Source organism: Lepidochelys olivacea, assembly GCF_965140295.1.
Source record: "Lepidochelys olivacea isolate rLepOli2 genome assembly, chromosome: 1".
Lineage (NCBI taxonomy): Eukaryota > Metazoa > Chordata > Testudines > Cheloniidae > Lepidochelys > Lepidochelys olivacea.
Window position 1 is genome coordinate 8,624,442 of NC_140411.1, and position 25,704 is coordinate 8,650,145.

Below are 25,704 nucleotides of genomic sequence, written 5' to 3' on the forward strand. Positions count from 1 at the left end.
ATGTGACACAGTTTCCAATGGCTGAAGTGTTTGTAAAAATCTTCACGGCAGGTTTACATTCCTGAGATGCTGGCACATGTACAGGCAACTTTTCCCGCAAGCTAGTGCACACACACGATTGGCTTAGAAGTCTGCTCACACTGCAGCCATTGGGAGTTTAGCCATCGACTTCTACGGCAACCAGAGTGGGCTCTGTATCCTTGAAAATTATATTCAAGGGACAAGTAAAAATAATTAGAGCCAAAATCTACCAGGCTCTGTTAAAAATGGTGATTTCAGCAAGAAACTAACCTTTTTTAAAGAAGAAAATGAGATTGTCCATACATAGGGCCTGTAGCAGCAGTTACACATGTAAGCAGCCACGCTGAGGTCAATGCAATTACTCATGTGAGTAAAAGTTGCATTCTGCAGCTCACAGTATTTTGCCAAAGAAGAAATGAAACATTTTTATGATGAACGAGAGACTGAGTTCAGCTGCTTATGTTTAATGTTCCAGTACTGAATTTTCTAACTTTTTTTGTGCTTCCTAGTAAACAACTTATGAGATCTGGATATCCCTGTAGTGCCTGGGAAGCGGTGGCTCCTCCAGATTCTTCAGAGGAAGAATCCATGAGGAAATTTGGCCAAATTCCTCTCCTGAACCATTTCCAGAATATTGATGTGTTTCACCCTCTCTCTTGGCTAATATGAAGATGCAACCTGAGTCAGTCCACATGATGGATTCTGAAGGAGCCAGATTACTTAACATTCTTTTTGAAAGGCTTTTTCTTCCTGTAGGAGCAAGTCTATTTTATGATTTTAAAAGGAAAGCAAAAGAATTCTGGTTTCTTTCAATATCATTTGGACTGACAAAGAAGCAATAGCTGACCTGCTTCACTGCTGGAGCACAGGAAAGTATGACGCATCAGGAGCAAGTTCCCATTTACAGTAAGACAATAGGCTCAAACACAAGGGTGTCAAGCCCCTGTCAACTATAGCAGGGGCATCCAAGTCATGTTAGCTAAGAATCAGAGTGCTTGCAGTTGTTAATGCTCAAAGTACGAAAGTTCTAGTTGGGATATGATGGACTCAGGGGGGGTGGGGGGGTGGAATTAGGCCCTTCACATTTAACTGTCTCAAAGACAGCACAACTGATTTGGTGAAAACGTTCCCACAAAATTCATTCTCTGTACAAAAACTACAGCTCAGCCTGAATTTGAGAAAAACATGAGCAATCAACAAAAGGGAATTAGGGTGGAAATCAGCCTTCAGTCTGAACTACTATCTGTGCTGCTCAAGTCCACTAAAAATACATAAGATGCTTGTGGCTCATGCTGCCAATGCAGCATAGTGACTTTACACGACAGCCGCAGGCCCTTATAATAGCATCTGAGGCTAGTTTTAACTCCTCTAGTCTTCATGGGACACATCCCAAGTACATCTAACCGGTGCACATTGTGCAGGGAGTGGCAAGTGTGAAGTTATGTCCAAATTTCTTAACTAGCTGACCAAATGCATTCAAAGACTGTGCAGCCACATCAGTAATGTCAACTGGGTAACCGGTTTGCTATGATCACCTAAGGTTATGGCTGATACCCATACAGCATAAGAGGCTGACTGCTACTGGTTTAATCCAAACTAACAGTAGAGATTTAAGCTTTCCCTGGAGGTAGGTGGTTAAGTAGGACTCACCTTTCTTGAAGGTCGTGCAGACTCTGCTCAGCTCTGTGAAGCCCTTCTAGGTCTTTCATCATCCTCTTCACATGCTCCTTTGAGTAGCGGTTCTGGATGTAGGCAAACCAGCAGCCACCCACTCCAATGACAATGGACACCACCAACATGAAATCCTTTAGGTGGTTATGACGAGTTACTGGGGAAAAAAGAGTTACAAATAGACAGTTTAATTCAAAGACGGAAATAGGATGATGTGCTTTGCAATGTTATCTTTGCACCACAGGGAAAAAATTAACAGCATTAGAAAGAATTATGGATCTAGAAATACAGCAGGCAGGAAGGAGTGATGCCCACCCATACCTACAAATCCCCTTGAAATCACCAGAAAACACACCTACTTTCCTTAACAGATGATCCCAAACCAATACTGGAGAGAAGACTCAGACACTACTGCGATGGGCATGATATAAGAACCCTTAATTTAATGGTGTGACGCTCTGTACCTCAGGGGAACACCCATGTTCATCCTTGTAAAATGATTGTGTGGTATCCAATGCAAAGTTTGTCATGTTGGGTGTCTTTGGAAGGTTCATGATGCACTGAGCATGATTTTTATAGTAAGGTTATTGGTTATAATTTCATGTATATAGTTATGAGGCTGAAAATGTGACCTCACGGCTTAAAATAAGCCCAGGCAAAAACCCTCCAAAAGCTGAGAGGCAGTTCACACCTCATCAGGGCACGTATGGGACAAACCCAGCCTCACAGGAACAAAGGACACTGGCCTAGACAGCAACAAAAGAATCTGTTGGACTCTCGAGGGAGTCACTCCCCTTCCTTTGGTCAGTTTGGAACTCCGATGAGGTAATGCTCACCTGACTCTGAAGGCGGGGGTTGGGGGTGGGGTGGGGAAGAAGCCAAGGGGGAAGAAAGAACATGATAAAAGGGAGAGATGTTTGCCATGCTCTTCTTCTCTCTTCCACCTCCATCTATAGACACCACCACCAAGCAACTGAAGTGCTGATCAAAGGGGAGAGCCTGGCTGAAGAGCAACCGGCCAGCCAGTGGTGAGAAGCTTCTAAGTTTGTAAGGACATTCAAAGTGTTAAGATCAGCTTAGAATGCGTTTTGCTTTTATTTCATTTGACCAAATCCGACTTGTTATGCTTTGACTTACAATCACTTAAAATCTATTTTTCATAGTTAATAAATTTGTTTGTTTATTCTACCTGAAGCAGTGTGTTTGGTTTAAAGCATGTGAGAGACTCCCCATGGGATAACAACCGTGGTACAGATCAAGAACTCATATAAGCTTGCAGCATCCAGCAGGCATAACTGGACACTGCAAGATGGAGGTTTCTAGGGTTGTGTCTGGGACCGCTAGTGTCATTTGGCTGCAAGTAGCTGGTAGCAGCTTACATGCCAGAGGCTGTGCGTGAACAGCCCAGGAGTGGGGGTTCTCACAGCAGAGCAGGCTAAGGCTGGCTCCCAGAGTCAAGGATTGGAGTGACCTAGCAGATCACCGGTCCAGATAACACCAGAGGGGAATGTCACAAACAGGTCGTGTCCCAGACTGAATGCTGATCTGCCAACCACTATGACAGCTGCACTCCTTTGGGCCAATACAGATCACAAAGCCCAAGACAAAGCACAGGAGAGCTGGGGAGAAAGCATTCTCTGATGAGGGGATCTGGCTACAGAACAAACTTGCAGAAAAGATGAGGCAAATTTGGAGTCTGATTATCTTTAGAGAACATTGCAAAATCTTCATATATAAAGAAGTCACTTTATCTTAATAGTGACACACAACACTGATAGCCCCTTTCTCTAAGCCCTTACCAATAAAAAGGATCGAATTAATAAAATCTAAATCCCACCCCACCCTGTTGTTGTTAGCAGAATGTTAACCTCAAAAAGGGAGAAGTGCCAATAGGTGAATGAAGTCCACTTGGGAACTTGCTATTGCTATTGATTTTAAAGGGAATATGCTTAGATCCTACAGTGATGAGAGGCGCCATAAAGCCCTAAGATAAATAAACAGAACCTAGAAAGATATGAAATTCTTTCCCAATGCCCTAATTAGGCTAAGTAATTTAACCTTTTGCATGGGAACAACAGTCATCATAGCTGGGCATCAAACCACACTGGGGGTTAGGGGTTACCTCTGGTGTATAATTTATGAAAAATCCTGGAAAAATAGACTCTTACTAGGATTTCCAAGGACAGAGAATATCAGACATTAGCCACCTTTAATATTTAACCCAAACTATGTTTCTGTTTCCTCTCACTGGGACAAACACTGAGCTAGATCCTGCAGCCATCAGCTACATTCAAGTCAACTCTGCAAAAGCCTACTTGGATGAGTCAGGGCTGCAGACCAGGCCCACAGGAGTCTGTTCACTTGGCAGCTATAAGAGGAGGAATCAGAAGAAACATCCCAGGAATCAATAATTAAGAGGAGCGTCTCACTTCATCTAAAATGGAAGGATTTTTATGAGGAGTTTACATAACTCCCCTACCCTCAACTGAATACTTAACCCTGAGGATGCAGGGCATTTCCAAAGTACTTGGAGCAATCAGACCATTTCTGGATTCAGAGATTAGGGTGGCTGAGATCCAAAGAGCCATAAGAGGGCAAACAAGCAACGCAAGATCGGTTCTTAGAGGGATTATCATTTAAGTTGTGTAATGCATTCTCACAGCTACCTTATAAAGAAAGAAAGTGTCTTTTTTGGGGGAAGGGGGGGGGGGGAGATCAGATGACATCCCCCGCTCTTCCTTCCCATGTGAAGAAGCCTGCACCTCAGCAGTAGTGTATGCAGACCCCGGAAGCCATGCTCCCTCTCACAGACCAAATGCTTTATAAGGTACTTTTTGTGAGATTCTTCCACCAACAGTAATTAGGCTGGAGGGCGATTTCACCCACTGTGGTCCAACAGGTAAAGGTGGGATTTATTGGGATTAGATACTTCTCGTAACGCAGTGAGCCCCATCAAATAAGCATCCAGCTCCTCCTAGTCCTGTCAGTAGGAATAGCTTGACAAGGAGAAGTTGAGTATTTGTGATGGAAGTTCAAAAAACAAATGGCTAAAACTTCATGTGACAGATCCCAAAGTGCCTAGAAAAATCACATATAGATAATTTAAAGATGATAGAAAATAGTTACTTTCCCTCCACACCCTCTTTAATCTGAGGAACTTCAAGCACTTCTATAGACATAAATTAAGCCTCACAACACCTCTGAGAGGTAGACAATACATTACACACATTTTACAGATGGATACACTGAGGAACAAGTGACATGTCCAAGATTAAAAGTCAGTGTAAGAGCTGGGAAAAAAGAACCCAGCAGTTCTGGCTCCTACTCCCCTATTCTAATCTGGCAGAGAAAGATGTAACATGATCCAATGGCTAGAAGTTGAAGCTAGATATGTTCAGACTGGAAATAAGGCATCATTTTTTAAAGGTGGAAGTAATTAACCACTGGAACAATTTACCAAGGGCCGTGGTGGATTCTCATCATGGACAATTTTTAAATCACAATTAGATGTTTCTCCAAAAGATCTGCTTTAGGAATTATTTTGGGGAAGTTCTGTGGCCTGTGTTATAGAGAAGGTCAGACTAGATGATCACAATGGTCCCTTCAGGTCTTGAAATCTATGAATCTATGAAATTATTAGACAGCAATTCCAGGTGTGAAAGTATGGCTTAGACTCAGGATAGCAGACAAATGCAATGAGGTGCCTCATCACTTGAAAAAAGTGAGAGATCATCACGGATGGGGAGCTAGTGATTCCTAGATTACCCATGATTTACATTGCATAGAAGCCTATGCAGGGCTCAACCCCCACTGGAGCCCTATTTTGAGGACATAAGTGGTCCACATGCTGTGTGCTGACATTTGCTGAAGAGTGATTTCTGAGTAGGACAGAGCTCAAAGTCCCATTTTTATTTCCATCCTTTCCTGGAGATTTAGGCAAAGATACTGGAAGACATTAAGAGAGGCCATTATCTGACATAGCATACTATAAAGACCCATCCGGTTTAAGTTTTAACAGCTTTTGGTTTTGGATCCTAGCAGTAAGAGTGGGTTAACAGGCACCTTCAAGACCTACTACAATGCTGTATTTCCCAGGGAAATTTCCATTATGTCTTTGTGAAGTTGGCTCCTTTCCCCTAAGCAGATTATTCTGGTGCCTCCTGTTTGCTGTGGTAATGACTCAAACAATAAATGCTGGATTTTTACATTTCTTATTCTCTCCTGAATGAGGAGGAATGAGTGGGTGGCTGGGCTGGTACCCCTCTGCATGTGACTTCACCACCAATCCTGCCCACCTTGCTCAGAGCTGTGGGGTGTCTCAGCTCCCCCACCACAATAAACTCCATTTGGGTCTCCTCATGTGTAAATTTCGAGTTCAGTTTGGGCCAAGCTGGAGTGACCCAGATTTCTTTTCCCTTTAATCTAGGAGAAATGAATAAGGTTTAAGATTATTGCCAAGAAGCTAATGGATGCATTTTTCTTTTTGTCATTGGGTACTAACAACAGGCTTTAATTGTACCAGGTAAGAGACAGAAGTGTTGCAACTCCAAGTTACCTTTTTCATTTGTTCACAAATCTTTCTGTTTGACATTTGGCAACACCACATCACACTAAGACTCAAGCCTGTAAAAATGTGCCATTTATAATATCCTATCATATAGAAGGTACAGTACAGATGGTAAGATAAACATATACAAAGGCAGAGAGGGGAAAGAGCAACTATGCACAAGACACTACGGATCTTTGGAATGAGAAGTCTGGCAGATGGGACACGGGCAGGAAACAGGATAAAAATGGATTAACACAATCTATTCCTAACCAGGACGTGCTTGCTATACCTCCTGGAATGCACCTGTGCCCCTGATGTATTCATGAAGGACCGAGTGATGTGAAACAGACAGGATATTCAGAAGGGCATATGAAATGTTGCACCATCTTTTCCTCCTAAAGCCCAAGGATTAGGGAAAGCTTGGGAGATGAGCAGATAAGAGATGAAGCCCCCACTGCTTGAGACGGTTCTCATGCTGTCAAGAAACAATCGGTTACAGGGCAGAAAGACAGCACTTGACCAAACCTTGAAGGAAAAGCAAAAAGTTGATATAATTAGCATTTTACAGTAATTTGTGCCACTACAAAGTGATACGTGTGCTCGTGAAAGAAATGAAAAGAGCAATATTTATTCCATTTACAGATATCTTTGCGAAACGCCGACAGACCCTGGTCGTCGTTGGGCAGGATCAAACCTGGGGCCTCTGGAGCTTAGTGCATGAGCCTCTACTGCAGGAGTTAAAAGCCAACTGGCTGTTAGCTAAGGCTGTACAGGAGACTCCTTTAACTCTCTCTAAGAGGTCTCAGTGCCACTAGATGGGATAAGCGGTGGACCAGAGTTGAGAACCACTGTCCTAAGTGGTCATGTTTCCTTGATCAGTTTTCTAGATATCTCGCTTACTCCTGGAGGGAGTCTACATAGCCGGACAATCCTGCTGTCAGGGTGCCAATGCCTGAGATGATGGGGCGCCCAGGATTTCCAGGTTTATGGATCTTGGGTAGTAGATAGAATATCCCAGGTCGGGGTTCCAGGGGTGTGTCTGTGCGGATTTGATCTTGTGCTTTTTCAGGGAGTTTCTTGAGCAAATGCTGTAGTTTCTTTTGGTAACTCTCAGTGGGATCAGAGGGTAATGGCTTGTAGAAAGTGGTGTTGGAGAGCTGATCCATAAACCTGGAAATCCTGGGCGCCCCATCATCTCAGGCATTGGCACCCTGACAGCAGGATTGTCTGGCTATGTAGACTCCCTCCTCAGGTCCTACGCTACCAACACTCCCAGCTACCTTCGAGACACCACTGACTTCCTGAGGAAACTACAATCCATCGTGATCTTCCTGATAACACCATCCTGGCCACTATGGATGTAGCAGCCCTCTACACCCACATTCCACACAAAGATGGACTACAAGCCGTCAAGAACACTATCCCCGACAATGTCACAGCTAACCTGGTGGCTGAACTTTGTGACTTTGTCCTTACCCATAACTATTTCACATTTGGGGACAATGTATACCTTCAGATCAGCGGCACTGCTATGGGTACCCGCATGGCCCCACAGTATGCCAACATTTTTATGGCTGACTTAGAACAACGCTTCCTCAACTCTGGTCCTGTAACGCCCCTACTCTACTTGCGCTATATTGATGACATCTTCATCATCTGGACCCATGGGAAAGAAGCCCTTGAGGAATTCCACCATGATTTCAACAATTTCCATCCCACCATCAACCTCAGCCTGGTCCAGTCCGCACAAGAGATCCACTTCCTGGACACTACAGTGCTAATAAACGATGGTCACATAAACACTACCCTATACCGGAAGCCAACTGACCGCTATTCCTACCTACATGCCTCCAGCTTTCACCCTGACCACACCACACGATCCATCGTCTACAGCCAAGCTCTGCGATACAACCGCATTTGCTCCAACCCCTCAGACAGAGACAAACACCTACAAGATCTCTATCAAGCATTCTTACAACTACAATACCCACCTGCGGAAGTGAAGAAACAGATTGATAGAGCCAGAAGAGTTCCCAGAAGTCTCCTACTACAGGACAGGCCTAACAAAGAAAATAACAGAACGCCACTAGCCGTCACCTTCAGCCCCCAACTAAAACCCCTCCAATGCATTATTAAGGATCTACAACCTATCCTGAAGGATGACCCAACACTCTCACAAATCTTGGGAGACAGGCCAGTCCTTGCCTACAGACAGCCCCGCAACCTGAAGCAAATACTCACCAGCAACCACATACCACACAACAGAACCACTAACCCAGGAACCTATCCTTGCAACAAAACCCGTTGCCAACTGTGCCCACATATCTATTCAGGGGACACCATCACAGGGCCTAATCACATCAGCCACACTATCAGAGGCTTGTTCACCTGCACATCCACCAATGTGATATATGCCATCATGTGCCAGCAATGCCCCTCTGCCATGTACATTGGTCAAACTGGACAGTCTCTACATAAAAGAATAAATGGACACAAATCAGTTGTCAAGAATTATAACATTCATAAACCAGTCGGAGAACACTTCAATCTCTCTGGTCACGCGATTACAGACATGAAAGTTGTGATATTACAACAAAAAAACTTCAAATCCAGAGTCCAGCGAGAAACAGTTGAATTGGAATTCATTTGCAAATTGGATACAATTAACTTAGGCTTGAATAGAGACTGGGAGTAGCTAAGTCATTATGCAAGGTAACCTATTTCCCCTTGTTTTTTCCTACACCCCCCCACCCCCTCAGACATTCTTGTTAAACCCTGGATTTGTGCTGGAAATGGCCCACCTTGATTATTATACACATTGTAAGGAGAGTGGTCACTTTAGATAAGCTGTTACCAACAGGAGAGTGGGGTGGGAGGAGGTATTTTTTCATGCTTTGTGTGTGTATATAAAAAGACCTTCTACACTTTCACAGTATGCATCCGATGAAGTGAGCTGTAGCTCACGAAAGCTTATGCTCAAATAAATTGGTTAGTCTCTAAGGTGCCACAAGTACTCCTTTTCTTTTTGCGAATACAGACTAACACAGCTGTTACTCTGAAACCTGCTGGTTCTACAGTAGATTAATAGTTCAATCTAACGGCACATCCAGAATGTGTGTGGGTTACCTACTTCCCCTACCTAAGGAAGCAGGAGTAATGGTCTCAACTTGCAGTGGGGGAGGTTTAGGTTAGATATCAGGAAAAACTATTTCACTAGGAGGATGGTGAAGCACTGGAATGCGTTTCCTAGGGAAGTGGTGGAATCTCCTTCCTTTGAGGTTTTTAAGGACAGGCTTGACAAAGCCTTGGCTGGGATGATTTAGTTGGGGATTGGTCCTGCTTTGAGCAGGGGGTTGGACTAGATGACCTCCTGAGGTCCCTTCCAACCCTGATATTCTATGATTCTATGTCACGAGCTTCAGAGACTTCCCAGTTGAAATCCCAGGTGAGCCCCTACTTCTAACGCCGACAGACCCCGGTCGTCAGCAGGTGGGATCAAACCTGGGACCTCTGGAGCTTAGTGCATGAGCCTCTCCCGCATGAGCTAAAAGCCAGCTGGCTGTTAGCTAAGGCTGTAGAGCAGACTCATTAATTGCTTTGTCTTTAAGTGTTCTCCGTGCCACTAGATGGGACAGAGCACCACACCGAGAAGGTGCGTGGGTTACATTTGCACACCTACTGGAATCCAGTATAGTCAATAGACTTCGACATCAATTCACCTCCCTCTCATTGAATCCATGCACCAGGCAAAGAAGACAAGGATGATGGAACTGAATAGTTCTAAAAATCCAGCTGCAGACACCGATATGGAGCCAAAACATCATGAGCTGCTGATTAAAGGAAGTGGAAGAAGAGGATGTTGATCAGCCCACAAAGGAGAGAGAGATGGACAGGGAATGAACAAAAGATGACCTTAACGATTCAGTATTTGGTTTTTGTTCTGGGAATCAGTATGTTTTTGTAATCTCTGTATATCAGTGCACCTCCAGGAAAACAGCACACTTGGGTCCCTCCAGCTCAGCTCAACAGGATTCAAAACAAGGACTGAAAACCCTGGCACGCCCTCTGCCAGGTGCTGATATCAGATCAGATCAGATCACATCAGTAGTTGCTGCCTTCAGTGGTCAAACTGTCCCCTCAACTGCATACAAGAAACATGCCAGCAATGTAGTTATAATCTATGCAGCATGAGAAAAAGAAAAAGCCAAATGAACCCACTGCTGCAGTGAAAGAAAGAAATACCACAGAACTGGGGGGGAGAGACTGAATTCACTCATGCTTACATGCCAGTGGAAATGGAAATGACGGTTCTCAGATGAAGCATGACAGCCCATGGAAAGGCATGTGTAGCTTAATCTGAGAACTACATCATCAAGCACTATGTGAGCACACGCAGCGGAAGCAGACATGCAGAAGCAGACCCTGGGAAACGCGACAAAGAAAGCAGCATGTATCAATGAGCAGGCTGGGTCGCCTGAATGGCAGCACCAGCTGGCAGACTCAGAGACTGTTCTGCATAGGGAAAGCTCACAAAAGGCTTCAAGCCAAGATAAGCCACCATGTGCAGCAACTGTTCTATCCTGCAGAAGTGGAGAAAATGAATGAAAGGGGAAAGGGTCACAGTGAACCTCAGCAGACAAACTGGATGAAATACCACATTTCACCCTCTGGGGGACAAGCTAAACACTGCTGAACCTCTGCCATCTCTGGAGGCCTGAGTTAGAAAATGCAGCAAATAAGGTTTGAAAGAGAAAGTAATCCACATGAGTTCAGTTTACATGTCTTCGCAACCTGAAGTATAAACGAGAAAGATAGGAACATACTTCGCATGAGGTGGAGAGGAAGAACATTATGCCTAATCAAAGGAATTGTTATTTGATTTTCTACCAAGACCACCTAAAAGAATATTAGGATTAGATCTTGCTCATTTCTTCTATAAATGCTAAATGAGTAATGGAGAGGAACAAACTGAAAAGTGATACTACCAGCAGTCGTTGACTCACGAGCAAGCTTTTCACTTTGGCTTGGTCCTCATCAGCTCAATCTTTTATGCAGTGTAACGCATTATAGACCTTTGCTCCCAGTGGTCTTGGTCTATACACTTTAGGTTTCTCTAGGATGCCAATAACAACATTCACTCTGCTGGAAATGAAGCTGCATTAATCTGATGGGATCACCCTTTCAGTTAGGATGAGTCATGATTTCTGGAGTTACTCAAGTACACTGCTGCTGAAGTCTGTGGCTGGGAAGTGTGATGGGGTGTATTCCCCACACTGGCCCTGAGAGGGTAAATTAGGCCAGTCAGGCCTAATTAAGCAGCAAGTAGGGGAGAGATGTAGGCTACAAGGAGGCCACTAATTAGAAGCAGGCACGGCTGGGCAGGAACAAGAGGACCTGTACAAAGCCCAGAAGCTGCAAGTAGCAAAGGGGGGCTGCAGGGAAGGAGGCCACTGTCACTCCCTGTGAGGAGGGAGAGTGGTCTGGCAAGCCCAAAGAGAGAGGAGAGCCAGTTATGTAGGAAGAAGTCCAGGGAAACAGCAGCAAGGGTAGGACAGGGGTCGGCAACCTTTCAGAAGTGACTAACAAATTTATTTGAGCATAAGCTTTCATGAGCTACACCTCACTTCATCGGATGCATTCAGTGGAAACTACAGTGGGGAGATTTATATACATAGAGAACATGAAACAATGGGTGTTACCATACACACTGTAACCAGAGTGATCACTTAAGGTGAGATATTACTAGCAGAACAGCGGGGGGAGTGGGGGACGGAGGGAGGACACCTGTAGCTCACGAAAGCTCATGCTCAAATAAATTGGTTAGTCTCTAAGGTACCACAAGTCCTCCTTTTCTTTTTGCCAATACAGACTAACACGGCTGTTACTCTGAAACCTTCCAGAAGTGGTGGGCCAAGTCTTCATTTATCCACTGTAATTTAAGGTTTCGCATGCCAGTCATACATTTTAACATTTTTAGAAGGTCTCTCTCTCTAAGTCTATATTATATAACTAAACTATTGTGGTATGTAAAGTAAATAAGCTTTTTAAAATGTTTAAGAAGCTTCATTTAAAATTAAATTAAAATGCAGATCTTACCAGTTTACTGTGATCCTTGCCCTTGCTTTTCCTTGCTGAGTTTTGCAATATCCCCAGGCAAGCAATGGGCTGAGCAGGGCCAGTGGCTGGGACCCTAGACTGGCACAGGGCCTGCGGACGGAACCCCAGACTGGCAGCAGAATGCCACTGAAAATCAGCTCACGTGCCGCCTTTGGCACGCGTGCCATAGGCTGCTGACTAGGCTAGGATCATGCTGCATGTTCTAGGGTCCCTGGGATGGAACCCAAGGTACAGCCACTGGGAAGTGGCACAGGGCTTTGGAGATGCCGGACGGACAGCTGGTCCAGAAGGAGTGAGATTCCACTGGAAGGGGAGGACCTTAGTGACCTGGCCGGAGGGCCAAGCCACAGACAGCAAGCTGCAGCTCCAGGAGTGAGAGGAGCTGCAAGGTGAAAGAGACGATGGGTAGAGACACCACCAGGGGAAGGCAGAACCTGGCAAGAGCTGATCCCCAGAGCTGCCAGAAGGAGATGCCTCCGTGACAAGAAGTCAAAAAGACAAAAGCAATGAGCATATGCAAAATGGCACAAGAAATGGATGTGAAGAATCTGTGCTACCTGTGCTGAGGAGGGCTGTGCTGAGGCTACCCAGTGAAAAGTGGCTATAGTATTTTCAACATGCAAGAAACCCAAGCTCTTTTGGAGTAAAACTACAAGCATATCCCCCATCAGACAGATTGCCTGGAGGTGCGGGAAGGATAACTACACCAAAAAGGCCACAAAACTGCAAATACTAATTTTGTCTCTTTTCACAGCATTTGCTCACCCTGGGAACAAAGAGAAAAGCTGGACCCTGAAGACAGCAGATAAGTGGCCAGTGGATTGAGAACAGGTGCTACTGACGCTATTCTGAGAATATCACCGGCATGGAAGATGTGAGCACTGAACCAAAGTACGATGCGGTTGCTACTACTGGGGAAGATGAAGAGGAGCACTCGGGAACATTCTGGGTATTTATCATAAGGCAATGGGAGACTGGTGAATCATGATATAAACAGACTCCTTCCATTATATATGATAGATGGCTCTTGATTAATTTGATTTCCTCCCTGATTCAGTTCATACAGCAGCACCCCCATTTAAAACTCAAACTGCAGCTGCAGGAAAGAGATGCCACTAACGAGAGTTCTGAGCAATGAGCATGTGACATCCTCAGTGTTACAGCCTTGAGATTTAGAGAACACCCTATTTCGGTATTTCTCAGGTCTGGTCTACACTACAGACTTTTATCAGTATAACTACATCGCTTAGTGGTGTGAAAAATCCACACTCCTGAGCAATGTTGTTATAGCAACTGTGGAAGTATAACATTGTATAAGTATAATGTTGTATAAGGGGACATGCTGGATACATTGTATATGAGAGGGCATGCCAAAACATGTTACAAAGTATCTGAGGGAGCACAGGTAGGGACAGTTAGCTTTTGAATGGAGAAGCAATTAAGATAGAGCCAGCACGTCTAAGAAGCAGGCATCAGAATGGAAGGTGTGAAGGGCAATTAGTTAAGTTAACTGGAAGCTGTTAAAGGAGATTGTTAAGGGTGGCAGGTAATTGAAGATACGTGACTGGTCTCAGGGATCTCGAAGGGTGGTGACTAAAATCTTTTTCTTCTTTTGTCTGTAACTTCTCTGTAACTTGTTCTCCAAAAAACTGTATAAATTAAGAGACATGTCCCACTCGGGGGGCTCACTTCTAAATGTATTGGCAGAGCAGCTTTGCTAATAAAACAGAGTGGTCTGATAAATTGTGAGTCTGAGTCAAACTTTGACACAACCTAACCCCCATGTAGACAGTGCTATGTTGGCAGAACTGCTTCTCCTGCCGATGTAGCTACCACCTCCAGGGAGGCAGATTAACTACGCCCACAGGAGAGCTCTCTCCCATCGGCTTAGAGTGTCTTCATTAACGTGCTACAGCGGCACGGCTGCATTGGTGCAGCTATGTCGATGCAGCATTTTAAGTGTAGATGTGCCCTCGAATGTTTCTGGTCAGAGGCCCCAGCTGGGATAGACTGGCTTCTTGACATGCTGCCTTGTGTCATGTCCCAGTACAGTTGCTGCCGTCTCCTCTTTTCTGGGCATTATTTTTCTTGTTCAGTTTTGCTGTGATACTCGCATTTTGCTATCCTTTCCTGTTCCCTACCTCCCGAGAAGGTTACATGCTGATCAAAGTGAGGATGGCCATGAGGCTGGACCATATGTGCCCTTATGGCTGGGCTGTGTGCCATGGGAGCCTGCAGCCACATACACACGGGCTGGTCCTGTGGCTGGCTATGTTAAAGAGCACTATGGGAGCAGGGACTGAAGACGGGCTGCTTCCAAGGATTTACCTGATACTTTAGTCACAGGAGGAGACGCATGTTGGTACAGCGGAGGGCAAAACAAATCTGGAGTCATACAGCTTTCCTCCAGCCATTCCTACTCTTCTTTACTTCACCAAAAACTAATCTGGCATCCTTAAGGCTGGGAAATAATCTCCTATTGTTTGTCAGAAAAGGGCTATGTCTACATTCCAGGGACTACCTTGGCATAGTTATGCTGCCGTATAACCCTGTAGACGCAGCCTACACCAATGACAGGAATTTTCCTTCATTGCAGGAACACTGCCTTCCTGAGCAATGGTAGCTAGGCCAACAGAAGCATTCTTTCATCGACCTAGATGTGTCTACACTGGGGGTTAAGTCAGCATAGCTCCCTGAGTGACGTAACTATGTCAACTTAAATTTTAGGTGCACACCAGGCCTACGACTACCAGAACTTCAGCAGAAATTGGCCAACGGAAAAGCACAGGCCAAAATGCAAAGGGAACATATCCCGAAAGGTCTGAGATAGGACCTTTTCTGCAGTTCAATAGAAATGGTACAATGTTCACCTTGCAAATTAAAACAAAAAACTCATTTTAAACTGGAGCATCTCATTATCAGAATTTTAAACAACTAGCCTCTTTGTTGATAAACAAAAACTGAAGCCATCTGCTACACACTAAACAAGTACGGTGTTTATATAGGAATAAATCTTAGTTATTGCTTTTCTCAGCCCACCAACATTTGATTAAATACATTTAAAGTGCTAGATGCTAGAATGCAAACAAACAATGCAGACTTGTTATCTAAGTACAAAGAGAGAAACTGAATGGACCCTTTGCAGAAGGCATGTCTCTGTGTGTGATGAAGATGGTTCTAGGCACTGCTGGCGTATGACTACATAAAGAAGTATACGGAAATAATTTCATATTCATGACCTTAAGATGCAAAATCAAGATCCTAGTCAATATTCAGCCACATATCAACTCCCTGCACAGACAAATACCTTTCCGACACTGGCAAGCAATAATGGGAGCTTCCCCTGGCTAGATTTCCTTGAAGCCGACAAAACAATTCCTTGTTGGGGTGGCACTATCCTGCCACCACATCCTGGTGTCTTTCCCCAGGTACCCACTGTCGATTTGTTTCTGTCAAGAGTTGGATAAGGGAATAATAATATTTCTAATTACTTTTGTAATTATGTAACAAATATTACTAGCACCTAACGCCAAGAAGTATGGGATCAAAGGCCTACACTATGACAAGTTAATTACATTTCAGCTCTCCTTCTCATTTAATTTATGCTTCACTGAAGGAATTGTTTTTTCTTCAGGACACTAAGATGTAAAATAGATCATCAATAAGCTCAACTAAATCTGATTAATCTTCCAGTCTCATATAGGTATTCTCTCATCCCAAGCCTGCCTGATGTCCACTTTTATCTTAGCTATTTCTAAGGCATATTAAGCTTCTGTACATATATGCTTTAGCTAAAATATTTAACAACAATACTATCATGCAGATGCATCAATATGAATGGCTACAAGAGCTCCAAACCAACCACCTCCATTCTCTTCCATTATCTTAAAGCAGGAATAGGGCATGTAGCAGAGCCAGTCTCCCGTCAACCTAATGAGCCCAGCTGGCCCACAGGAGGCTGCCTGACTAGCTACACCCGCCTGACTGGTTGGAAGAGTCAGCAGACTGGCTCTTAAGCCCAGCAGCTCTTCGGTGGCTGCTCTATGCATTTGCCCATGGTTGAGATAGCTCCTGCCTCTGCCTTGGACCCAGCCCTGCTCCTGCCCTCCCTCGCTCCAGGTAACCCGGTTCTGGCCTTTGGCTCTGATTCCTGACTTCTAACTCTGGCTCTGACCCTGGGCTTCCATTCTTGGCTGTCTACTCCAGCTCCAACCACTGGCTCAGCTGCCCACATCCTGGTTTCTGACAACAGTAATACAATCCTCCATAAACCAAGGCCATTGAGGAGTTTCATCTGCATGGAAAAATGTAATCATCCATTTAACATATTCACTCACAAAGTCAGTAAAATAATTCAGATTAATATGGACCTTAACTTCCATGCAGGCCAGTTAATCACAACATCCTCTTCCCACACTCTGCCAAGTTTTTGCAGGTGTCTAGTCCCTAATTTCTTTTATCTAGTGAGAACAGAACTGCAAGTCAGAATTTTCACAGCTATTATTCTACTTTCCACCCACACTCAATTACTTAATCCTTCCTCTCCTTTTCAGTTTCCTTTCACCATTCTTGATAGCTACTTTCCCAGTAATTTTCCATCACAGATGCCTTGACAGCCAAAGTCTAGGCTCTCCTTAGCCTGAGGCTGTATGTGTTGCACCAGTGAAGTATCTAGTTTACTAGCCGCACCCTGGATTTGTATCTTTCATCTCTGAATTATTTTATATTTACAGCTGCCAAGAGTCCTTAGCATTTGACAACAAGAGTCCTGCTTTTTCAGTTGTATGGTCTTCAAAGAGAAGATACCAGGAAAATTCAGAGGTAACAAAGTCATTCTAAATGAAGGGCCTTTTTGGTTTCTATAATCTCTTCCTTGCTTTAGTGTGGTTGCCACAAGAAGAAGAAGTGAGGTTACCAAGATGGTCTCCCCTAGTTAATTCCAGCAAAGGAGAATGAGTGTGAGTCACTGCAAGGCAGTAATTCAAAGGATGACAGATCAAAGATCTAGCCCACAGGCATCATACTGTGCGTTTGAAACCTGTCATTTAATTTACCCTCCTGTTTTGTGTGCTTGCCCATCAGTGTCGACATTCAGACACAGGACAGTAACTGTGTCATCGTGGCAAATACAGTGAAAAGCCCTCAGACACTGAGCTTTTTAAATCTAAAGATTTGTCACCCTTTTGGTGGTCCAACCAGCCTATGGGTAGAAGCAGTGCTCTGGCCTCTCCAGATGGTCTCCACAGAGAAGGCCTTTGTAAGGGGGAAGGAAGAAGTGCAGTGTGGAGGAAGGCAAGGGAAACTACAGATGTAACAAGTTTCGATAAAATGCATGATCATCACTATTTGCCATGACTCATCTGTAATTTTCCCCCTCGTGGTACATGCCACCTCACCTGTTCACACACGTGCAGGCACTAAGCACACTAATCTGCTTTTAAATCGGTTAAATGGGGTTTCCTTGACAGCCATCTTAATAAGCTCCTTCCTCCAGTGACACAGTGTCTCACTCCTCTACAATGAAAAACCTCCCTCAAATTAGCAATTAGGAGAGTCTAAATTTGGCAGTTGCATTATAGTTTAGATTCGGAATAGCTCCACATGATGCACTTTGTAGTACTACCCACAGTACTTTAGTGGGTGCTGCACAGTGGATGAGAACCATAGCTGAATATAGCTGGGAAGAAACACTAAGTGAAGTGTGAAACCAAGAACCATCAGGAGAAATCAGAGGGCTACTCACACAGGCAAGTTAAAGATACCATGATGGCAGGGATTAGTAATCCTAGAGTGCCTAAATCCAACTTCCTTCTTTGTATCTACCATCACAGACTAGCTGATGCGAGCATGACACAGCTCTGCGGTACAGTATGTTTCCTTGGCATATTTAATATCCCCCACTTCTTACAGCACTTTCCTTCCAAGGCTCTCAATGCAATTTGCAAAGATTAATGAGTTAGGACTCCCCATTACCATGCCCATTTTACTGATGAGAAATGAAGAGAAGTTCAGTGAGTCATCTAACGTCACACATGCCTGTGTCTGTGGCAGAGGAAGGACTATAATCCAAGTCTCCTGACTCCAACTGCCATGTCCTAAACATAAGACCATACTTCCTGTGTCATTAGATATGTATAACAGGGGACATATTTGCTGGCATATCTCCATACAGGAGTATTAGTTCCCTGTGCATGGGAATTGCGTTTGCTTCAATTTAAATGATATAGAGCCCTTCCAAGCATGATGGTGAAGACTGACACACAAATGCCTGTAATAAACAAACATACAGTACCTATGTGATAATATTGTAAACTTTAGGGCTTAGCTACATGGTGAAATTGAACAGAATAGCTATTCTGGAATAAAAATTACTTTATTCCACAATAATTACTCTGCTTTGGGAGTGCACTAATTATTCCAGAACTAAGTGACTTTTATTCCAGAACAGAGTGTCCACATGGGGAGCTATTATGGAACAGCTTGTTTCACCATGACTATTCTGGTCAATTTCCCTGCATAGACCCTAAGAAACAAAGCAACTGGTCATGAAGCAGAAAATCTTCCAGTTTCTTAGGCATTTTTTGAAATTCTACTTATACATCAGAGCCTTCACTAACTGATTTCTTGCATTTTCCTGTTTCCTCCATTGCCATTTTCAAAGCCTACTCAACTCTGGGATGGAACATGATAGATTAGCATCTCTCATCAGAGCTGGCGGCTTTCCATTGATTGCCAGCCAAGGCTTGTGTTTACTCTAACACACTCCTACATACACACAGTGCTATTATTAACCCTTTGGGGTGTTGTATCACCATGGCAGCATAGTGAGATCATTTCCTACTCTCAGATTCCATCCTTCTCTTTAATAAAGTGTACCAGAGCTTTCAGTTATTCTGCACCCAGGCTGCAGAACGCTCTGTGGAAGAAGGAAGACAGTCTTAGCATTTCTCCTTTGCAGATTTCTGCCTCTTTAGGTCAGAGCTTTTGTTTCCAATTGAACACAACTCCCTCTCACTGGGTTTCTTCATCATTTGCAAGGCACAGACCAGTATACTTTGTCCTGTATTGTAACTGCATTTTCCTTCTTTCACTCTGCTCTTTTTGTGCTCTCACTCTCACAAGATGTTGTTCTCTCTCTCTCAGGATATTGATTCCAAAACAAAGTAAATGCTCTTAGTCAAAATTAAACATGTAACCTGAGTTGGGGAAGTATCAAGATGTGGCAACACGAGCTAAAACAAAAAATCTATTTTTCTTCATGCTTTTTTTGGCAATTCTGCTAAAAACATCAGGTATTACACAGTTGATGGAAGGGAGACCTTTGGAGACTGAAAATTTCTTCCAGATTTAAAGCAGCAAGATCAGCAAGGCTCACACTATCGATGACTGATTCAGTACTTCAAAGTGGAGCACTCCACACATGCACACAAAATGTTATAACATGTCCACTTTCTGGGATTAAATCATACCTAATCTGCTATGGTAATGGGCTTTTACACTCATGTGTCAGTTTCTATTCTTCCATTGACTGCTGGCAGAAGATTAATAGTGGCCTCAGGTTCCTTAAGTGGCTGCTAAAATGCCCAGTTCCAAATGATTGCAATGGTTTAACTTCACTGATTCTTTAACCCTTTCAATTCTTAGTTCTTGAGAACCAGAAACCAAGCGCCAGATCCTCAACAACTCTAACCAGTGCCCTTATGGAGAGGAAGCAGCAAATATGGCTTTAGGCCACCATTATGGTTCTCTGATCCCTGAGGCTGCTAGGGAGTGGTTAGGCACGCAGAATAATTTAGAGCAGCTTCCAGACTGCTCTAATTTATGCTACCTGGTAAAGAGAACCTTATGGGTTGTTATGAAGGTGAAAGATCACTGGATGGAATACAGCACATTCTTCTGACAGGGTCCTGGGAGGGGTTGGTATAACGCTGATTAAACCAGCTCTCTGCCAGCCAGGGACTTTCTTACGCCAATCCTTAACTGAGCTATTAGGGCAGCTTTGTAGACACTTTCTTAGGTTTACTCCTAGGGGAATTCTGTGCCCCTACGCATGTGCAGAATTAATGTCCTCCACAGATTTGTTTTCCCCTGCAGCATAATTGATTCTGAGGGGGAGGTGAAGGGAAGATGTGAAAGAGTCATGCTGCAATTACACCTTTCATCCACTAGAGGCTGATGTGGAGCCAGAAGAGCGGGCTGCTGGCTCACTGACTGAAGCAGCCAACCACAGAAAGGGAGGAGACAGAGGTACGGGAGGGCTATGGGGCGGGGAACAGACAGAGCGGGGCATACGGGGCCACTGGGGAGGGTCACACAGATTGGGGTTCAGAAGAGCGAGTGGCGGAGACAGACTGGAGGAGGGGCATAACAGCTAGTGGTATGACAGCATTAAGCCACAGGCTGAATGAGGGTGGGGGGTGCAGAGACACAAGGGGGTGGGGGAGAGGAGCGGCTGAGTGGGGGTGCAGGGACACATGAAGACAAGGGGGAAGGGAGAAAGGACACATGGGGATGGTGGAGGAGGGGTGGCTGAGTGGGGGTGCAGGGACACATGGGGATGGCGGAGGACAGGTGGCTGAGTGGGGGTGCATGGACACACAGAGACGGGGCAGACATGCCTGACTGAATGGGAGAAGCTAAGGATCAGCTAGGGTCTGCATGGGGAAGGCTCCCCAACTCCCTTACAATCCCTCCCCCCTCAAAACAAACAAACAAATTGTTCCAAACTATTCCCACTCACACCCAGCAAACCTCCAGGTTCATTCCCAGACTCCTTCCTAGCAATTACTTCCTTCTCCCTCAGCTCCTCAGTTACCCTGACTCCCCCAAGTCTTTGCACTGCTTCTGAGGGTGGGAAATACATTTGTGTATTGTAGTTTAAATGAATTATTACTTAAAGTTATTTATTAAAATGCCTCGTAAGGAATCTATTTGTCAAAAAAACATTCCCTGAATCTTTTTTTGTTGTCTCTGTTGTTACAGACACACTTGCTGATGGGTATTTTGAAATAAATTACCAAAATAATTGAAACTAGAGTGATTATACTGTGTTATTTTGACAAATAAAATATGCAGAATTTTAAAATATGGTGTGCAGAATTTTTAATTTTTTTGGCGCAGAATTCCCCCAAGAGTACAGGTTGGAACAGCACAAAGAATTTGGCCCCACAAGTGGATATTCAACTGCCCAGCACTCTCCTACTACATTGTAGTAACTTTCTGAATTTGGCTTCAATATTCACAGAGGGATGAAGCTGAATCAGATCCAGAAACTCAGAGCAACTTGGCTGCATTTAGCTGCAGGAAAACCAGGAGTTAATTAGCTCTATGTTCATGATTTCTAATCCAGCTATTACTCTTTTTGTTTTCTTTTGTTACAGCATTAGAAATGCACAGTACATACTGACTCACTGAAATAAAGCACATGAAGAAATCAGAGAGTTTCAACTACACGCTGGACAAATGCTGGCGCTGTTTAAAAACTGAATCAAACTATAGAGAATGTAAACACATTCTCCAAATAAAAATCCAGGATACAAAAATCATCTCTTAAAAATAAATAAGCACTAGGACATTTCTAACTGAGTAATGTTATAGAGACTTGCATAAGAAGTTACAATACAAAAATAAGGACTATATGCCACACTGGCTGCTTAATTTAAAAATGATTTAATGGAGCAGTGAAACACACAACTCACAGGAACATGGGAACTGCCTTCCAGATCAGTCCAGGTGATCCAATATCTGTCTCTGACAGTGAACAGTACCTGACTTTACACGAAACCTCACAGCACACAGTTATGGAATAGCTTAGTTTCTTCTTCAGCTTGTCAGTAGTTTGCTTATGCACTGAATGATGAGGGCTTATAGCCTTTCTTAAAAAAAAGTGTTAAATCCTTTCTATTGTAACTGTGAATGTTATCTACAGAAGTGGAATTCTCCTAAACTCTTGACCTTGATGATCTCTTGTTGGTAGTAAGTTCCACAGGAGAACTGTGTGCTGTATAAAAAAATATTTCCTTTTATCTATTTTGAAATTGTTCTCTTAATTTCATATGTCTCCTTATTCTTATATTATAGAATCAAAGAATCATAGGAGTGTAGGACTGGAAGGGACCTCGAGAGGTCATCTAGTCCAGTCCCTTGCACTCAAGGCAGGACTAAGTAATAACTAGACCATTTCTGACAGGTATTTGTCTAACCTGTTCTTAAATACTTCCAATGATGGCAATTCCAAAACCTCCCTAGGCAATGTATTCCAGTGCTTAACCACCCTGACAGTTAGGAAGCTCTTCCTAATGTCTAACCTAAACCATCCTTGTTGCAGTTTAAGCCCATTCCTTCTTGTCCTATCCTCAAAGGTTAACAAAAACCTTTTATGTACTTGAAAACTTATGTCCCTCCTCCGAGAGCTGAGGACACAACATTCTTGGCTGAGATGATCCAGCTAGGGAACAAAGTTCCAGAAGAGATTAGGCAAATCCAGAGTCTGCCTTTATCTTCCTCTTCAAAAAGGTCTTTCCACCGTAAGACACTGACAACACTGACACCCCTTTTAATCAAAAACCCCAACCAACTCATGCCACCCACCCCCAACCAAGCCAAAACAACAACATCCATCTCAGAAATAAGTCAAGCTTAAAAAATAAACCGTAAAAGTAAATTAATATTTTAAAAAATCCCAATCAGAGTTTTACCCCGGAGAAGGAAACGTGTGAGAGACTTCATAAAGTGCACTAGGGATTTTGCTACTGCTATCGATTTTATATAGAAGGTGCATGGTTACTACAATGCTGGGTGGGAGTATAAAACCTGAAGAGACATTGATATTATGAGAACATGTAACTGGAGCACTCATAAGAACATAAGAATGGCCCTACTGGGTCAGACCAAAGGTCCATCTAGCCCAGTAGCCTGCCTTTCAACAGTGGCCACTGCCAGGTGCCCCAGAGGGCATGAACAGAACAGGGAATCATCAAGTGATCCATCCCCTTTCGCTCATTCCCAGCTCCTGGCAAACAGAGGCTAGGGACACCATTCCTGCCCTTCCTGGCTAATACCCATTGATGGACCTATCCTCTAGTTCATCTTTTCTCTGCCATTCAATATTCTATGTACATACCTCTAACATGACCTCTCTTATTCGTTTCCTCTGAAGGCTAAAATTTTAACATACTGACCCGTGCATGGGAGAATAGGGCATCATAACACAGGCCTTACAATTCTACCTCTCCCTTGGTCACTGTTAGTTTCATAGTTACTGTTTTTTCAAAGGCACTTCAAATTACAGGTTATTTTACTGTAGTTGCTGTTACACTGACAGAACAATATAATAAAGCTATTGGATTTTTAAGCAAAGAAGTCATTTACAGGATTATTAATGGGGCTCAGCTCGATGCTGCTGTTCAGTGTAGGTGCAGGTAATCTAAACACAACTCACTTGAGTGTAAATATTTAAAGTGGATGGTACATGTGGGAGTGATAATGAATTTTATATTTGTTTAATAAATTCTATTGCTTTAAGCAAATAACTTCCCAACAGCCATCAAACTACTTGTCAAATATGCATTTAATTATTATAGAAAAAGATAGCTGCATTGAAATTTAAACCAAAGGAAATCTAGATTGGTCTATCCCAGATGGATGACACTTCTGGAATAAACATTTAATAAAAAGAAAAAATATCAGGCCATGCAGAAACTAATAAATATTCTGACATGTGCAATATTCTGTTTTAAAAACCTGTCCTTTTATGACAGGTTTCAGAGTAGCAGCCGTGTTAGTCTGTATTCGCAAAAAGAAAAGGAGGACTTGTGGCACCTTAGAGACTAACCAATTTATTAGAGCATAAGCTTTCGTGAGCTGAGGAAGTGAGCTGTAGCTCACGAAAGCTTATGCTCTAATAAATTGGTTAGTCTCTAAGGTGCCACAAGTCCTCCTTTTCTTTTTGTCCTTTTATGGATAAGCTGCTTCTCTGATTGGCGCAGGCAACGACCTTTCTATTTCAGCCAGTTATTCGATCAAGGCTTGGTGATGACCACCTTCTGGGAATTACTCATTTCCCAGCAGAGTCCAGAGGAGCTGAGAGCAGCAGTGGAACAACAAACCACTGTCATTCTGCTGCACCAGCATCTGAAGTGCGCGTCTCCATTCATAATCTGCCGTAAGAGGAAACAAGTCACAATAACAGAGCATTATCACAGGGTCTCGGGCTGTGACCTTTGCCTCATTCCGTATGTCCCATCTCAGCAGCTGATATCGGCTGGGATGCTGTCACTGCTGCTGCTGCTTGGACTGGAAGCAGAGCATTCTCAGAACAGACTTCTCTCCTGTGGAATCTGCTCCTCCAGTCCTAGCAGATCACCAAAGTTAGCGTGAGTATTAGTATGGCAGTGAGGAAGTACGTGAGGCTTACCTGGTGACCCAGTATGGTTTACGTATTTTTTTAACTTTGTGACCTGAATGACACAAGATGCCTATCTGCCCTAGCAAATGGAACTAGAGAAATATTTATTCAAGTAAATATCTTAAGACTTCGCAAGCTTTCCAGGGTCAGGCCTAATTAGTACTTGGATGGACAGCCTCCAAAGAAAGCCTAAGGTAGGTAATTCAGCAGGTAGCACTCTTCTCTCAAGTCAGTTCTGACCAATGGCACTGTGTGGTACAAAGGGCAATTTTTTGTGGGAGGAAACATAAATCCAATATTTTAACTGCTTGTGGTGATTAAAAATCTTATGGTTCTTTTCACAAGAGTAGCGATGTTATTTCTGGTGTCCTAGCTAAAATCTTAATTGGTTAATTACACTCTGTATCCCTAAATTCCCCATATAACTTCACTTAAATATGGAAGTCTTTATGACCTGGAACCTCCTTGGGTCAGGGACCATATTCAGCATGCAAGACACAGAGGTCACCAAATAAAATAAGGAATTCAGCCCCCTGTTGTTGTCCGCCCCAGGGGTGGCTGGAGTGACTCCCAAGTGCTTTTGGTTCCTTTGGGAGGAAAGGTGCAGTGTAAATGTATGCTCATGAGGTGACCACTGCTGTCTGACAATGTTCTATTCCCTGGACAATAACTCTTAAAGAAACAAGTTAAAGTATCTTATAAATTCTTTAACAAGTTAATTCTCTTCCCTATGTCACATTAGATATATCAGAACTTTATCATCTCAAGGTAACATGCAAGCAAGCCATTCACTTCCTCCTCTCTTGTGCACTCTAAAACTAATTCTTTCTGGTACAGTATCTACTCCAAAAAACATTCTTTCTGGTACAGTTTTATTCACATGCTATGAGAACTGCAGCCAAACTGATCCTTAAACCAACTGCAGTCACAGAACCCCCAA

At 43.6% G+C, this 25,704-nt stretch overlaps 1 protein-coding gene across 6 annotated transcripts in view; it reads right to left on the reverse strand.

Moving 5' to 3' along the window:
- The window catches only part of STIM1 (stromal interaction molecule 1), a 202,932-nt gene that overhangs the window by 33,415 nt on the left and 143,813 nt on the right, over positions 1-25,704 (reverse strand). For all 6 annotated transcript variants that reach the window (XM_084614958.1, XM_084614955.1, XM_084614956.1 and 3 more), the window contains one exon: positions 1,672-1,849. In XM_084614958.1, the coding sequence (XP_084471084.1) occupies positions 1,672-1,849 (178 nt within the window). The remainder of the gene's footprint in view (positions 1-1,671; positions 1,850-25,704) is intronic.